This window comes from Salmo trutta, chromosome 14 (genome assembly GCF_901001165.1).
Source record: "Salmo trutta chromosome 14, fSalTru1.1, whole genome shotgun sequence".
Lineage (NCBI taxonomy): Eukaryota > Metazoa > Chordata > Actinopteri > Salmoniformes > Salmonidae > Salmo > Salmo trutta.
Genome location: NC_042970.1, coordinates 12,146,370 through 12,162,391, shown reverse-complemented (window position 1 = coordinate 12,162,391; position 16,022 = coordinate 12,146,370). Strand labels below are relative to the sequence as shown.

General features: G+C 40.2%; 1 protein-coding gene across 9 annotated transcripts in view; it reads right to left on the bottom strand.

Moving 5' to 3' along the window:
* Positions 1-250: 250 nt before the first annotated feature.
* igfn1.4 (immunoglobulin like and fibronectin type III domain containing 1, tandem duplicate 4) overlaps positions 251-16,022 on the bottom strand; it is a 33,467-nt gene continuing 17,695 nt past the window's right edge. For 3 of the 9 annotated variants that reach the window (XM_029774453.1, XM_029774454.1, XM_029774462.1), the window contains 16 exons: positions 15,652-15,882; positions 15,282-15,341; positions 12,975-13,034; positions 10,656-10,715; positions 7,709-7,774; positions 5,717-5,832; positions 5,392-5,533; positions 5,004-5,297; positions 4,583-4,882; positions 4,160-4,339; positions 3,741-3,869; positions 3,471-3,550; positions 2,240-2,432; positions 1,300-1,596; positions 734-1,054; positions 251-620 (listed from right to left, as the gene is read on the bottom strand). In XM_029774453.1, coding sequence (XP_029630313.1) covers positions 616-620; positions 734-1,054; positions 1,300-1,596; positions 2,240-2,432; positions 3,471-3,550; positions 3,741-3,869; positions 4,160-4,339; positions 4,583-4,882; positions 5,004-5,297; positions 5,392-5,533; positions 5,717-5,832; positions 7,709-7,774; positions 10,656-10,715; positions 12,975-13,034; positions 15,282-15,341; positions 15,652-15,882 — 2,534 coding nt within the window. In that variant the 3' untranslated portion in view covers positions 251-615. The remainder of the gene's footprint in view (positions 621-733; positions 1,055-1,299; positions 1,597-2,239; positions 2,433-3,470; positions 3,551-3,740; positions 3,870-4,159; positions 4,340-4,582; positions 4,883-5,003; positions 5,298-5,391; positions 5,534-5,716; positions 5,833-7,708; positions 7,775-10,655; positions 10,716-12,974; positions 13,035-15,281; positions 15,342-15,651; positions 15,883-16,022) is intronic. The other 6 variants (XM_029774459.1, XM_029774460.1, XM_029774457.1 and 3 more) reach the window with 5 other exon arrangements.

Here is a 16,022-nt window from a genome sequence, read left to right as displayed (position 1 = left end):
ATGTGAATTATTATGTGGATTATAATGAATATACATTTTTGTAGGGGTTGATACGTTTAAGGGAAAGTCAAGTCTGAAATTTCAAAGTGGAAATTACCAACTTCAGAAGCCTTTTAAAAACCTCAAATACAAAACAAGTTTTTTATTTCCTGCAACAGGGTGATCAAATTAAGATCCTACGTCCATTAGACTAAAGAGAAATGACTTATGCATTATGTATTCACCTGAAGGAAAAGTAATCAGACAAGAATGACAATTGTTGTATTTATTGTAGTTTTCCAAAGTACATTTTTGATTTTCTCAAAGAAATACAAATATTGTGCTATTTTTGATAATGACTTAATACTTCAATTTAATTTCCTTATCATTTGAGATAAATAATTCAGTCAATATAGTAAATGGAACAAAAAACTAAATGTTAGCGAAGTCTGTCTCACAACTGAAGATAAGTTGGCCAGTAACATAACTAATGAGTAATACACAACACCTAGTCATGTATCCAACATACATGTACCAAAACTCTAACGTATTCAAATATTGCTTAAATAAATATATGTTTCTACATAGAATCAAGGAGAGCAGAAGAAAACCTTCAAGGTAATTCATCAATGTGATTTAGTCTGTGAAGAAAAAAAACAAAGAGAGAAAATTAAGAAAATGATTAAGGAAATAATCACAAAAAGTATCCAAATCAACACTTCTATGATGGAAATAAGTATTTTCAGAGGCTTACCTTTAACAACAAGTTTAGTGGAGCATTCTGCCTTGCCGAAGGAGTTAACTGCGACAACTTTGTATTCTCCGGCGTCCTTGTGCCTGACCCTAAGGATGTACATGGAGCACACGCCATACGAGTTGGTGATGTAGTAGTTGCTGTCACCATTGATGCAGACGTTGTTCAGATGCCACGTGACGCTGGGTGTGGGGCATCCCCGGATGGCGCAGGTCATGTACATCTGGAATCCTTTTGGTGGCGAGTGCACCTTCAGAGGGACCAGGACAGATGGTGGTTTCTCAAAGCTGACTTCCACTGGCGTGTTTGTGTTTATAGGAACTAGACAGAAAAAAATAACAAAGGAAATTAAAACAGTAAAGCATAATTGTGGATTTGGAAAACATTATATAGAAGCTTAAGTGAACTGATGCAGTTCCAACCTCAGTCAAGTCAGGAGATGAATGTCAAATTATGTTTATGGATTCCATTAATGGCCACTTGTTTCCAACAATGCTAATCCATTCTCTGATTAAACTTGGTTAAAAGAGACTTTAACCCAAACCTAAACTGACAGCTGAACTCACTTCTGTTGCTGTTGATGCCCCAGGTGGGTGACATGGAGGGGTCTGACATGCCCATGTCGTTCTTGGCATAGATTTTGAAGTGGTACTCCCTTCCAGGCATGATGTTATTGGCTGTGTATGAATTGTCGAAGATGCGGTCTGCCACAGTGTGCCACATGCGTGTGCTGGAGTCGTGCTCGGCCACCATGTAATACAGCCTGTTGTCCAGCTCCTGGTCTGGAGAGGCCTCCCAGGACACAATAACTTTGCCATGGACAATCTGCTCCAGCTCCACTGCACCAGGAGGCTTTGGCTCATCTAGCACCACAAAAGAGAAGAAAATATTAGTTACATAGGCTAACAGAGGTTTTGCCATATATGACTCTCTAGACTGAATCATATCTGAAAATGTGCTCAAGTAATTAATTTTAAAAATCTCAGATTGATATAATAAATGCAACATTACTTAGAATTTGTCCCTGTGAGAAGACCACAAGAGTAGAAGACCACAACAGTAGAAGACCTCAACAGTGGAAGCCCACAAGAGCATAAGACCACAACAGTAGAAGACCACAACAGTAGAAGACCACAACAGTAGAAGACCTCAACAGTGGAAGATCACAAGAGTATAAGACCACAATGGTAGACGACCACAACAGTAGATGACCACAACGGTATAAGACTTCAACGGTGGAAGACCACAACGGTATAAGACTTCAACGGTATAAGACTTCAACGGTATAAGACTTCAACGGTATAAGACTTCAACAGTATAATACTTCAACGGTATACGACCACAATAGTATAAGACTACAACAGTATAAGACCACAACAGTATAAGACTTCAACAGTGTAAGATTTCAGAGTTCATATAAAGTTTTGCAGGAAAATCTAAACAGGTCACACAAGGATATCTTATTCTGCCAGTAAAAAATAATAAGAAAAGGGAAATTGGAATTACCTGTGACTAGGACCTCAATGTCAAAGCTGGCCTCTCCAACTTTATTCTTAGCCACAATGGTGTAATTTCCTGAATCAGAGCGTTTTGTTGAGGGGATCACAAGCTGGGAACAGCCCTCTGTGTTGATGATCTGTATAAAACTGGATACAGGCTCATTGTCCTTCATCCAAGTGATCTCCGGTGGAGGCTCAGCCTAAAGACAATTTAAAAAGCATTAGATTAGCGAGAACAACTGTTGGTTGGATTTGCCACATGTTTTGCTGTTGTACACACCTTTTATTTGTATTTGTATTTTTTTTGTTTATTTTACCCCACTTTTTCTCCACAATTTTCGATCTTGTCTCATCGCTGCAACTCCCCAATGGGCTCGGGAGAGGCGAAGGTGGAGTCATGCATCCTCTGGAACATGACCCGCCTAACAACGCTCCTTAACACCCGCCAGCTTAACCCGGAAGCCAGCCGCACCAATGTGTCAGAGGAAATATCATTCAACTGACGACCGTCGTCAGCCTGCAGCTACCCGGCCTGCCACAAGGAGTCGCTAGGATGCAATGAGCCAAGTAAAGCACTCCCGGCCAAACCCTCCCCTAACCCGTACGACACTGGGCCAATTGTGCGCTGTCCTATTGGACTCCCGGCCACGGCCGGTTGTGGCACAGCCCGGGGATGATCCCGGGCTAGTAACGCCTCTAGCACTACGATGCAGTGCCTTAGACTGCTGCACCACTCGGGAGTCCCGTACACAACTTTCCTATTCATATAATATCCTACTGTCTTTACACACCATTATATGTATTTATAATGTGGGCCAGTTTTTTAGGTACAGCCATCTAGTACCAGGTCGGACCCCACTATATTGCTAGAACATACTGAATTCTTCAGGCATGGAAACGTTGCTCAATTGGTATCAAGGGACCTAACGTATGCCAGGAAAACATTCTCCACACCATTACACCACCGCCACCAGCCTGTACCGTTGACACCAGGCAAGATGTGGCCATGGACTCATGCTGCTTACTCCAAATGCTGACTCTGCCATCAGCAGACCATTACAAGGCAATGTTTTTCCACTCCTCGTAATACCTATTTCTAGGTATACCTATACCTATTTCTATTTCTAGGTATTACTATTTCTAGGTATTACTGCACTGTTGGAGCTAGAAACACAGGCGATAACATCTGCAAATCTGTGTACACGACCAATAAACTTCGATTTGATTTTGTTGATTACCTCATAGAGAACTTTGATTCTCACAGAGTTTCCCGCCCTGATCACCATGAAGTCCTCTGGATCTTTGAATGTAGGCCTCACTGAAAAACAAACAAACACAATCCTTTGAGACAAGCAACGTCTTAGGAAGTGTTCCACACTGGCCATACATTGGTTCTGACAGTGGATTTTCTTCCTGCAGACTGAGGCTAACAACATTTTAAGTTCTGTGCTGGTTGACATCTCTTACTTCTACAGACTGCATGCAGATGGATCATTGAGGAAACTTACTGTTGGGATTCTTTGCAGTCACCATCACAGAGGGGAGACTGAACTCCCCCGCCCCAGAAACGTTGATGGCCGATACCCTGAACTCATACTCCGCCCCCTCAACAACATCCTTCACTGCGTACTCCAGCACTATGTTTGTAGACAAGAAAATGTATTTGAAAGGTAACATCTGTATCCTTATTTCATCCAGCTTCCAGAACAAAGTATTCTAAATTACATCAATTTAATTTACATTCTAATTTAAGGTTAGGGTTAAGTGTGGTTAAGGTTAGGGTTATGTTTAAAATCCGATTTTATGACTTTGTGACTGTGCCAGCTAGTGATTACCCCGCAGAACATGCCAACCTGATGATGGGCATGATGTGTCAAATTTTCACCATAAAAAAAAAGACCAACAATTTATAATCTGTAATCCAGACCTTCAATAGGCTCAGTTACTGGGTTCAAAGCAATCCACTGAGCTGTGTCCTTTTTGCGTTTTTCCAGTTGATAGCCATCAATCTTAATTCCTCCGTCATCTTCTGGGGGCTCCCATTTCAGGTTGATGCAGGTCTTTGATGCGCTGACCACTTTTGGTGCTCCAGGTCGGCCAGCAAATACTAATAAATGGAGGTGAGATAACAATGAAAACAATGAAAGAGTACGGTAGAGATGGAGTCCCATTGAGAAAAGAGGCTCACCATTGGCTCACCCAAGTAACACACTTTTTTACACTCTCAGGTACTCAGAGTGAATGGACCAATGTTTCAGCATGTGGACCAATGTTTTGGCATGTGGACCAATGTTTCGGCATGTGGACCAATGTTTTGGCATGAGGGTGTTTCTCTCCAGATTCTACTCACTCAATACGCCAGCCATTGTTTCCTCAGTCTGCAGTGCATCACTGGTCCCCTCTGGGTTCACTGCGTAGATATTGTAGATGTACAGTTTCCCATGGACCACATTCCTGTCCCTGTAGGTGGTTTTGTCAGCTGCGACATCACCCATCTTCTTCCACACGGTCTGTCCCAGCTGCTGGCGCTCAATGATGTAGTTAGTCACCGGGGAGCCACCGTCGTCCTTAGGAGCGCCCCACTGCAGCTCAATCACAGTGGAGGTGGTCTCCAAGATTTCCACCGGGCCTTCTGGTGGGCCGGGCTTGTCTGTCGGGGACACATTGTGGTACAGTCTGACTTTAATCGTGTTGCAGAAGTATTTCTAGATGTAAAATTGTCACCACACACATAGCTTAGAGAAAAATCAACAACAATTTGTTTTTTTCACCAAGGACAATCAGTCGAGATGTGGCCTCTATAGTGCCGAAGGGGTTTTTGAGTTGAATCTTGATCTCCCCAGCGTCAGAACGCAGACACTCCCGGAGCAGCAGCCGGCTGTGCTTGACCTCCTTCACCAACTTCACCCCACCACCATCCTTCAACTCTTTGCCATCCTTAAACCATTTCACCTCCAAGTTGTCCTGTGGTGTATAAGGCATCTTCCAGGATGCATTCTGGCCCACTTTTATTGTCACAGGCTTAGAAAATTTGTGGAGGTCATCAGCATCAACGGCAGGTAATTCTAGGATGTAAAAGAAAGAAACACACAACTGCTTAATGCTCCATAGTCCACCAAACTAAAATGTAAGGTAGAGTTCAAAGTGCAGCCGACATACCTCCCACAGTGACTTTTGCCTCTGATTTAAATCCCCCCGCTTCAATGTGATAGACTCCAGTGTCGTCTTCACTACTGCTATGAATGGTCATCGTGTGTCTCGTTCCATCTTTCACTATGGCTATTCCATCTGTGGTGGATAACTGAAAAGGCAAAGAAAGTAAGGTCAAATTCTTTGTGATAAAAAAAGAGCTCAATTGAAATGTTTTGTCTACTTATGGATTTTTTTCCAGGTCAGGTCAGTGTCAGGACCAACTTGGCGACCTATTCAAAGGAATTGAATCGCGTGAACACTGTAGTAGTAATTTCTGCTATAAAGCCATTACCTTCTCTCCATCCTTGAACCAGGCCCCATCAACTTCATGGCTCATCTCACAAACCAGTTCACCTTTCTTGCCACGGAGAGCAAAGACATCTGAGAGTCCACTCTTAATGCTGTATCCTACACAGCACAATATACAAAACAATTAGCATTTATGCATTGGTTTGAATTCACAGCTATTACTAGTGAAGTAATGGAGTAATCTACTGAGAAGAAAATAATTAAGTAAAGATACCGTTCTGTTGTTAGCTGTTTTCTAATGAAGCAATAAGGTCAGAGGCGGTGTGGTATATGGCCATATACCACGGCTAAGGGCTGTTCTTATGCACGATGCAACACGGAGTGCCTCGACACAGCCCTTAGCCGTGGTATATTGGCCATATATCACAAACCCCCGAGGTGCCTTATTGCTATTATAAACTGGTTACCAACGTAATTAGAGCAGTACAAATATTTGTTTTGTCATACCCATGGTATACGCTCTAATATACCATGGCTGTCAGCCAATCAGCATTCAGGGCTCAAACCACCCAGTTTATAATGATACATGTAATAGTTATTTTTGTTTAGTTCTGTGAATGCTTTTACTCATTCGGTCTATGTGTGTTAAGAACACGATGAGCAGCATATTAATGCATGTACAGTATATAAACTTACCTTACAAAAACAAGAAAAGCTACATTGAAATTGATGATTGAATCACAATTTCTACAGACTACTAGTCTGGACTACAGTCATATATTAAGACTCTGGGCAAACATTTCCTAATTACTTGTTTCCACTTGCTTAATGGATACATAGTTAAATATCATTATCATGGTTAATGATAATTTTCATGGTTAAATATCATTATCATAGACATAGTTAAATATCATTATCATGGGTAAATATCATGTTACTGTGATCTGGATTAGGATGGGTTTAGTAATCAACTGTTTCTCAGTAGGGCCACATAGGGTGTTTAGTAACAAGCCGAAAACAGACAAAATGCAAACACTGTGGGGTCCGAGAAATGTCTAAGTCACAATGTCATTGCACATCCCACCACACATTTAAGTAGGGCACACCTGGCCTATCAACTAGTCATCAAGGACCTGTTTATGCTAGGATGGGACAAAAGCCTACACACACTGCACCTCTCCAGGACAGGGAGGGGTGAACAGTAGAAAAGGTGACTGCAATTCAAAGTCAAAGTTGTTTGAGGATTAAAGTATGCTTAAGCATACAGGTTATTGTCGTATCCTCTACTTGTTGTATATAAAAACACCTGTAAGAGGTGCGTGACTGGCTGCAGGGAAGTCAGGCGCAGGAGAGCAGAACTGGGTAATAACCGGAGCAGTTTAATATGAGAAAACCAACGGCACCCAGAACAACAAAATATGGGTACAAAATAACCCGTCGCGAACCAGTCAGAGTGCACAAACACTTTACAAGAAACAATTCCACACACAGACATGGGGGGAACAGAGGGTTATACACACGACAGGTAATGAGGGAATGTAAACCAGGTGTGTGGGAAAACAAGACAAAACTAATGGAAAATGAAAGGTGGATCGGCGATGGCTAGAAGACCGGTGACGTCAAACGCCGCCCGAACAAGTAGAGGAACCGACTTCGGTGGAAGTCATGACAACACCACTGCAAGCATTTCAGTTCATATATTCACATCCAAAAGAGAATGAGATCATATGCAAAAAAAGTTCAAAGCAATAGTTTTGACGAGCCAATAATATATTAATTGAATGTAGATATGCTTTTAGAAACACTCTAAAATGCCTCAGTAATTCAGATTCAAATGATTTCATATGAATAACTTAATGTTATTCATATATGTTATTGCAACCATTTGATGCTCCATATCTCACTTACTACTTATTAGAAACACTCTAAAATTCCTGAATAATCAGATTCAGCGGATTTCATATGAATAGCATACTGTTATTCATATATGTTATTGCATCCATTCAATATTCAATTGAATCTCGCAAAATCTTACCAGTACTGTCTCCGACTGGCTGGCCAGGCACAGTGGGCGCCGGTGGGCCTTCATTATTTGACTGTCCTATTAATGATTACAACCAGACAATTTCATTTCAGTCTCTACTTTAAAAAGCAGTTATACTATAGAATGCATTTGTAAAGTATTCAGACCCGGCCCCTTTTTCCACATTTTGTTATGTTATAGAAATATTATGAAATGGATTAAAAAAAATCCTCATCAATCTACACACCATACCCCATAACGACAAAGCAAACTCTTAAAAATAAAAAAATAACAATACCCTATTTACCTAAGTATTCAGACCTTTTGCTATGAGACACAAAATTGAGCTCAGGTCCACCCTGTTTCCAATGATCATCCTTGAGATGTTTCTACAACTTGATTGGAGTCCACCTGTGGTAAATTCAATTGATTGGACATGATTTGGAAAGGCACACATCTGTCAATATAAGGTCCCACTGTTGACAGTGCTTGTCAGAGCAAAAACCAAGCCATGAGGTCGAAGGAATTGTCCGTAGAGCTCTGAGACCGGATTGTGTCGAGCCACAGATCTGAGGAAGGGTACCAACACATTTCTGCAGCATTGAAGGTCCCCAAGAACATAGTGGCCTCCATCATTCTTAAATGGAAGAAGTTGGAAACCACCAAGACTGGAGCTGGCCGCCAAGCCAAACTGAGCAATCGGGGGAGAAGGTCCTTGGTCAGGGATGTGACCAAGAATCCGATGGTCACTCTGACCCAACTCCAGAGTTCCTCTGTGGAGTTACGAGAACCTTAAAGAAGGACAACCATCTCTGCAGCATTCCACCAATCAGTCCTTTATGGTAGAGTGGCCAGATGGAAGCCAATCCTCAGTAAAAGGCACATGAATGTCCTTGAGTGTTCCAGCCAAAGCCCGGACTTTAACCCAATGGAACATCTCTGCAGAGGCCTGAAAATAGCTGTGCAGCGATACTCCACATCCAACCTGACAGAGATTGAGAGGATCTGCAGTGAAGAATGGGAGAAACTGCCCAAATACAGTTGTGCCAAGCTTGTAGCGTCATACCCAAGTAGACACAAGGCTGTAATAACTGACAAAGGTGCTTCAACAAAGTACTGAGTATAAGGTTTGAATACTTATATAATTGTCATATTTCCATTTTTTTATATACATTTGCCAAAATGTTTAAAAACCTGTTTTTGCTTCGCCATTATGGAGCATTGTGTGTAGATTGATGAGGGAAAAACAATTTAATCCATTTTAGAATAAGGCTGTAAGGTAACAACATGTGGATAAAGTCAAGGGGTCTGAATACTTTCCAAATGCACTGTATGTAGACACACAGGTTGAGCTATCATATCGAAATGGGATTAAAACAAATAAAATGTAGGATTATGTTATTTTACATTTTGACCAACTGGTGGAGTTAATGTTAAAATCGTTATCTATTCATTTCTAGATTTTGGTAAAATTACATTGTTATGTAATGAAGCATTACATGACAAAAACTGATAGGTAAACTGAGCACTAATATAACTCTTATCTAAGTAAGGTTATTGGGTCACTGCAATTCTCAGTATCTCTCTTACCACTGTTACCTCTGCCTCCACCACCTTCTCCAGATCCATCTAAATCACCTACCAGTGGTTCTAACTAGTTAATAACTGATGTGATTAAATCCTTTCACTTTCTCAGCAAAACATTTGTGTCTAAAACGTAGCTAACATGAAAACAATACAGCATTCTTCCCCTTATGCAAATAGGATTACAATTGTTTCGTATATATTATTGTTGCATACTTACCTTCAACAGTAGTTCAGTAAATTCAGTAATATTAACTAAGTACGATTAACTAAGATTAACCCACTAGAATACCACTTAGATTTTACAAACTCTTATACCGTAGATGAGTTTATTACAATTGACCGATGATGTGTCAATTGCGCTTAAGATGAATAAAGTATCAGAAAATACAGTATTTTGTGTTTACAACTTACATTTTTTCATGAGGGCGACAGCAGGGCCTACTGACAAAAGCATGACACTAAAAGTATAAACGTAAAATACGGCCTGCGGGGGCACATAACTCCTTTTTGTTGGCCCACGGACCAATAAGAATAAAAATAAATATATATATATATACATTTTTTTTAGGGGGGGGTAACTCAGTCGGGGTCTCAATTTACTGTTGAGTTAGAATAATAGAATACTCAAGTAGAAATTTTTAAATGTGATTGTGTGTCAGCAGCCACTCAATTAGCCCATGTCAGCTACATTTGTTTTGATTGGTAAATAGAAAGCACATTTTAGAAAGCACAGTGTCTGTGTTCATTCTGAAATGTAATGTGAGTGTTACACATTGCATTAGACTCCCTGGGTATGCTGGTGATAATTAGTAGTCACAATAATGGCATAAAGGATGAGAACCGAGCAGCAGAAACGGACTAGTAAACACATAGAACAAAACAAAATAATAAAGTCAAGCAACCACACTGAATGAATTACATTATGAATCATGGTGTAATACAACAAACCTCAACAATGGGACATTGTTGGCTGATCATGAAGGTAAACCCAAAATCAAGTGCAATGTTTCTCAACCTCTCATCCCAGTAAGCAATGGTCCTTCCTCCTTAAAGACCACTTTGTTCAAACTAGCACTTTAGAGCTGATGGAATCATTCACAGTGAAACAGCCTAGGAACCGGTCAGCAGCGTGCCAGTCCATGGACCGGAGGTTGGAGGTTGAGAGACACTGGTCTAGTCTACAAACTGCTATAAAGTATCAGTTGTTTTGAAGTGCTGTGAAGTTTAGAGACTATGTATCTATGGAGTGGACAAACAAGATCCTCAATCATGAGTAAAACACACAGACTGTCAAAGCCATTATGTCTCAAATGGCTTCCATATTTGACATGGTATCCATGCAGAGGTAAACACATTAATCATAATATCTTACCCTCATTATCCACGGATTTATGGTCAGACACTTTAACTGCCGGTCCCTGTTTTGGAGCTCCTACAGTTTTAACCACCATCACAACTAGTCGCTGACTGTCAGAAATGCATTTTATATTATATTGTCCATGCCAAATATGCTATAGATACTTCAGGGTAAATATCAATGAACTACAACATGACCTGGAATGAGATAATAGTAATGATCAGGATACAGCTCAGACAGAATCACGTACTCTAGCGTACATGTCTGTGTATCTATCGTACATGAATAATAACAAATACTGAAAAGACAATTTAAGATTTTGTTGTAGAGACAACTTACCTATTGCACATTTAAAGCATCAACGTATGAGCCAAGTATAATAATAATAATATTAATAACAGTAATAATCTCTATGACAGTTATGCTTCTCAGTCATGGTGAGAAAAGTTTTACATTGAAATTCACTTTGAACAAAAAATCTGGTATGCTCAACTTTGGGTGCTGTGGCCCTGCAGCAATCCAACTTTAACATGTCAAGATGGCCAACACTCAAAAAAACGGATTACTATTGATTTAGATCTTATCATAACAGCCGTCTGAAGGACGTCACAAAGCCTTCTCCAGCTAACTTTATTCAGTCAGCTGGAATGTTTATTCTTATCATCTGTTATACTAGCTATCAGTGTCCTTAGCTGTTTGGGAAGCCTCTAACACCTTAGCTTCAGCTTTAGTTCCAGTGCATAGATTCTAATTGTTTCATTTATATTATTGTTGCACATACTTACCTTCAACAGGAAAAATGTATAACATTAACTAACTAAAATCAATAATGATTACCCACTAGAATAACATTTAGATTTGACAAAATGTTGTTGATGAGTGCATTAAAATTGACCAATGATGTGTCGTCAACTGCACTTAAGATGTGGTGAATACAGTGTCAGAAAATACAGTATTTTGTGTTTACAACTTGAAATGTTTTCATGAGGGCGACAGCAGGGCCTACTGACAAAAGCATGACACTAAAAGTATAAGCGTAAAATACACATAGATCAGGGATGAGCAACTGTTGGCCCGTGGGGGCGCATGGCCCCCTTTTTGTATTTCCACGGACCAATAATAATAAATACAAAAATATAGATTAACATTTTTAGGGGAACTCAGTCGGGGTCTCAACTTACCGTTGAGAGTCAGAAAAATAGTTGAATTTCGAAATTTGGTTGTGCATTAGCAGTCACTCAATTAGCCCATGTCAGCATTCTTTTTTATTTTTTGGGTAATTTAGTTTATCTGCCTGCTATCTAAAATTGCAGTAAGCACGGTCGAATTACCGAACGGGGTGGGGCCCATGGATATTCAGTTATCATATAAAAAAAATGAAACATTTGACTCCTCCCTATGGCAACATGTTCAGAATTGCAGAAAATGTACTTCAAAACGGATTTCTTTCCCTCTTCACTGTCAAGAGGGGCCGCTAAAACGTTTTGCTCGCAAGGTGTGTGGAGGAAGAGAGGGGGTAGGGGTGGGTACGCAGACCCACGAGCCACTGCGGCCCTTAATGATGAGTTCCATTTTTTGTAGCCCCCACACACATCAAAGTTGCCCTTCCCTGACATAGATGATGCAATACTATACAAAACACGTAATAGATAGCACATTTTAGAAAGCACAGTGTCTGTGTTCATTCTGCAATCTAATGTGAGTGTTACACATTGCATTACAATCCCTGGGTATGCTGGTGATAATTAGTAGTCACAATAATGGCATAAAGGATGAGAACCGAGCAGCAGAAACGGACTAGTAAACACATAGAACAAAACAAAATAATAAAGTCAAGCAACCACACTGAATTAATTACACTATGAATCATGGTGTAATACAACAAACCAAATACATTGACGTGACCTGACCTCAACAATGGGACATTGTTGGCTGATCATGAAGGTAAACCCAAAATCAAGTGTAGTGTTTCTCAACCTCTCATCCCAGTAAGCAGTGGTCCTTCCTCCTTAAATACCATTTTGTTCAAACTAGCACTTTAGAGCTGATGGAATCATTCACAGTGAAACAGCCTAGGAACCGGTCAGCAGCATGCCAGTCCATGGACCAGAGGTTGGAGGTTGAGAGACACTGGTCTCGTCTACAAACCGCTATAAGGTATCAGTTGTTTTGATATGCTGTGAAGTTTAGAGACTATGTATCTATGGAGTGGACAAACAAGATCCTCAATCATGAGTAAAACACACAGACTGTCAAAGCCATTATGTCTCAAATGGCTTCCATATTTGACATGGTATCCATGCAGAGGTAAACACATTAATCATAATATCTTACCCTCATTATCCACGGATTTATGGTCAGACCCTTTAACTGCCGGTCCCTGTTTTGGAGCTCCTACAGTTTTAACCACCATCACAACTAGTCACTGACTGTCAGAAATGCATTTTAAATTATATTTTCCATGCCAAGTATGCTACAGATATTTCAGGGTAAATATCAATGAACTACAACATGACCTGGAATGAGATAATAGTAATGATCAGGATACAGCTCAGACAGAATCACGTACTCTAGCGTACATGTCTGTGTATCTATCGTACATGAATAATAACAAATACTGAAAAGAGAATTTAAGATTTTGTTGTAGAGACAACTTACCTATTGCACATTTAAAGCATCAACGTATGAGCCAAGTATAATAATAATAATATTAATAATAATAATCATCTCTATGACAGTTATGCTTCCAGTCATGGTGAGAAAAGTTTTACATTGAAATTCACTTTGAATAAAAAATCTGGTATGCTCAACTTTGGGTGCTGTGGCCCTGCAGCAATCCAACTTTAACATGTCAAGATGGCCAACACTCAAAAAAACGGATTACTATTGATTTAGATCTTATCATAACAGCCGTCTGAAGGACGTCACAAAGCCTTCTCCAGCTAACTTTATTCAGTCAGCTGGAATGTTTATTCGTATCATCTGTTATACTAGCTATCAGTGTCCTTAGCTGTTTGGGAAGCCTCTAACACCTTAGCTTCAGCTTTAGTTCCAGTGCATAGATTCTAATTGTTTCATTTATATTATTGTTGCACATACTTACCTTCAACAGGAAAAATGTATAATATTAACTAACTAAAATCAATAATGATTACCCACTAGAATAACATTTAGATTTGACAAAATGTTGTTGATGAGTGCATTAAAATTGACCAATGATGTGTCGTCAACTGCACTTAAGATGTGGTGAATACAGTGTCAGAAAATACAGTATTTTGTGTTTACAACTTGAAATGTTTTCATGAGGGCGACAGCAGGGCCTACTGACAAAAGCATGACACTAAAAGTATAAGCGTAAAATACACATAGATCAGGGATGGGCAACTGTTGGCCTGCGGGGGCGCATGGCCCCCTTTTTGTGTTTCCACGGACCAATATTAATAAATACAAAAATATAGATTAACATTTTTAGGGGAACTCAGTCGGGGTCTCAACTTACTGTTGAGAGTCAGAATAATAAAATACACAAGTTGAATTTCGAAATTTGGTTGTGCATCAGCAGTCACTCAATTTGCCCATGTCAGCTAAACATTTTTAGATTGGTAAATTAGTTTAGCAGCCAATTATCTAAACTTGTAGCATGCACGGTCGAATTACTAAACAGGGTGGGGCCCATTGATCGTCAGTTGTCATATAAAAAAATACAAACATTTGACTCCTCCCTATGGCAACATGTTCAGATTTGCAGGAAATTAACTTTGGAACTGATTTCTTTCTCTTCGCTGTCACGAGGGGCCGCTAAAACGTTTCGCTCACAAGGTGTGTGGGGGGGGAATGCAGACCCACGAGCCACTGCGGCCCCTCATGATGAGCTCCGTTTTTTTGTGGCCCCCACACACATCAAAGTTGCCATTCCCTGACATAGATGATGCAATACTATACAAAACACATAATAAAACGCACATTTTAGAAAGCACAATGTCTGTGTTCATTCTGCAATCTAATGTAAGTGTTACACATTGCATTAGACTCCCTGGGTATGCTGGTGATAATTAGTAGTCACAATAATGGCATAAAGGATGAGAACCGAGCAGCAGAAACGGACTAGTAAACACATAGAACAAAACAAAATAATAAAGTCAAGCAACCACACTGAATGAATTACACTATGAATCATGGTGTAATGCAACAAACCAAATACATTGACGTGACCTGACCTCAACAATGGGACATTGTTGGCTGATCATGAAGGTAAACCCAAAATCAAGTGCAGTGTTTCTCAACCTCTCAACCCAGTAAGCAGTGGTCCTTCCTCCTTAAAGACCACTTTGTTCAAACTAGCACTTTAGAGCTGATGGAATCATTCACAGTGAAACAGCCTAGGAACCGGTCAGCAGCGTGCCAGTCCATGGACCGGAGGTTGGAGGTTGAGAGACACTGGTCTAGTCTACAAACTGCTATAAAGTATCAGTTGTTTTGAAGTGCTGTGAAGTTTAGAGACTATGTATCTATGGAGTGGACAAACAAGATCCTCAATCATGAGTAAAACACACAGACTGTCAAAGCCATTATGTCTCAAATGGCTTCCATATTTGACATGGTATCCATGCAGAGGTAAACACATTAATCATAATATCTTACCCTCATTATCCACGGATTTATGGTCAGACCCTTTAACTGCCGGTCCCTGTTTTGGAGCTCCTACAGTTTTAACCACCATCACAACTAGTCACTGACTGTCAGAAACACATTTTAAATTATATTTTCCATGCCAAATATGCTATAGATACTTCAGGGTAAATAGCAATGAACTACAACATGACCTGGAATGAGATAATAGTAATGATCAGGATACAGTTTAGACAGGACCATGTACTCTAGCATGCATGTCCATGTATTGTACATGGATAATAGCAAATACTAAAAAGAGAATTTTAAGATTTTGTTCTACAATATGACCTGGAATAAGATTCAGACGGTTCTCTGTCATACTTGCAATCAGTGTCCTTACCTGTTTGGGAAGCTTCTACCACCTTAACTTTAGCTTCAGCTGAATTCTCAGGTGCTGCAGTGGCATTAGCCGCTCTCTCGTCCTTGATTGCTTTCACCTTCTCCTTCAGCACCTCTCGGTCTGCCGTGTTTTTAACTGCCTGCTCTTGGGCAATCGCCGTCAGGTCAACTCCAGCTCCTCCTGCCCTTGTGGTTTTACGTTGTTTCTTTTTGCCGGGTTCACCCTTGTCGGCTGGACCAAAGACATGACCGGAGAGATTGAGTGGATCAAACATGGGTCAAACATGGAGTCAAACATGGAGTCAACATGGAGTCGACATGGAGTAAACATGAAGTGGAATGACAGTGAAATGGTACTGGTGCAGTACATCA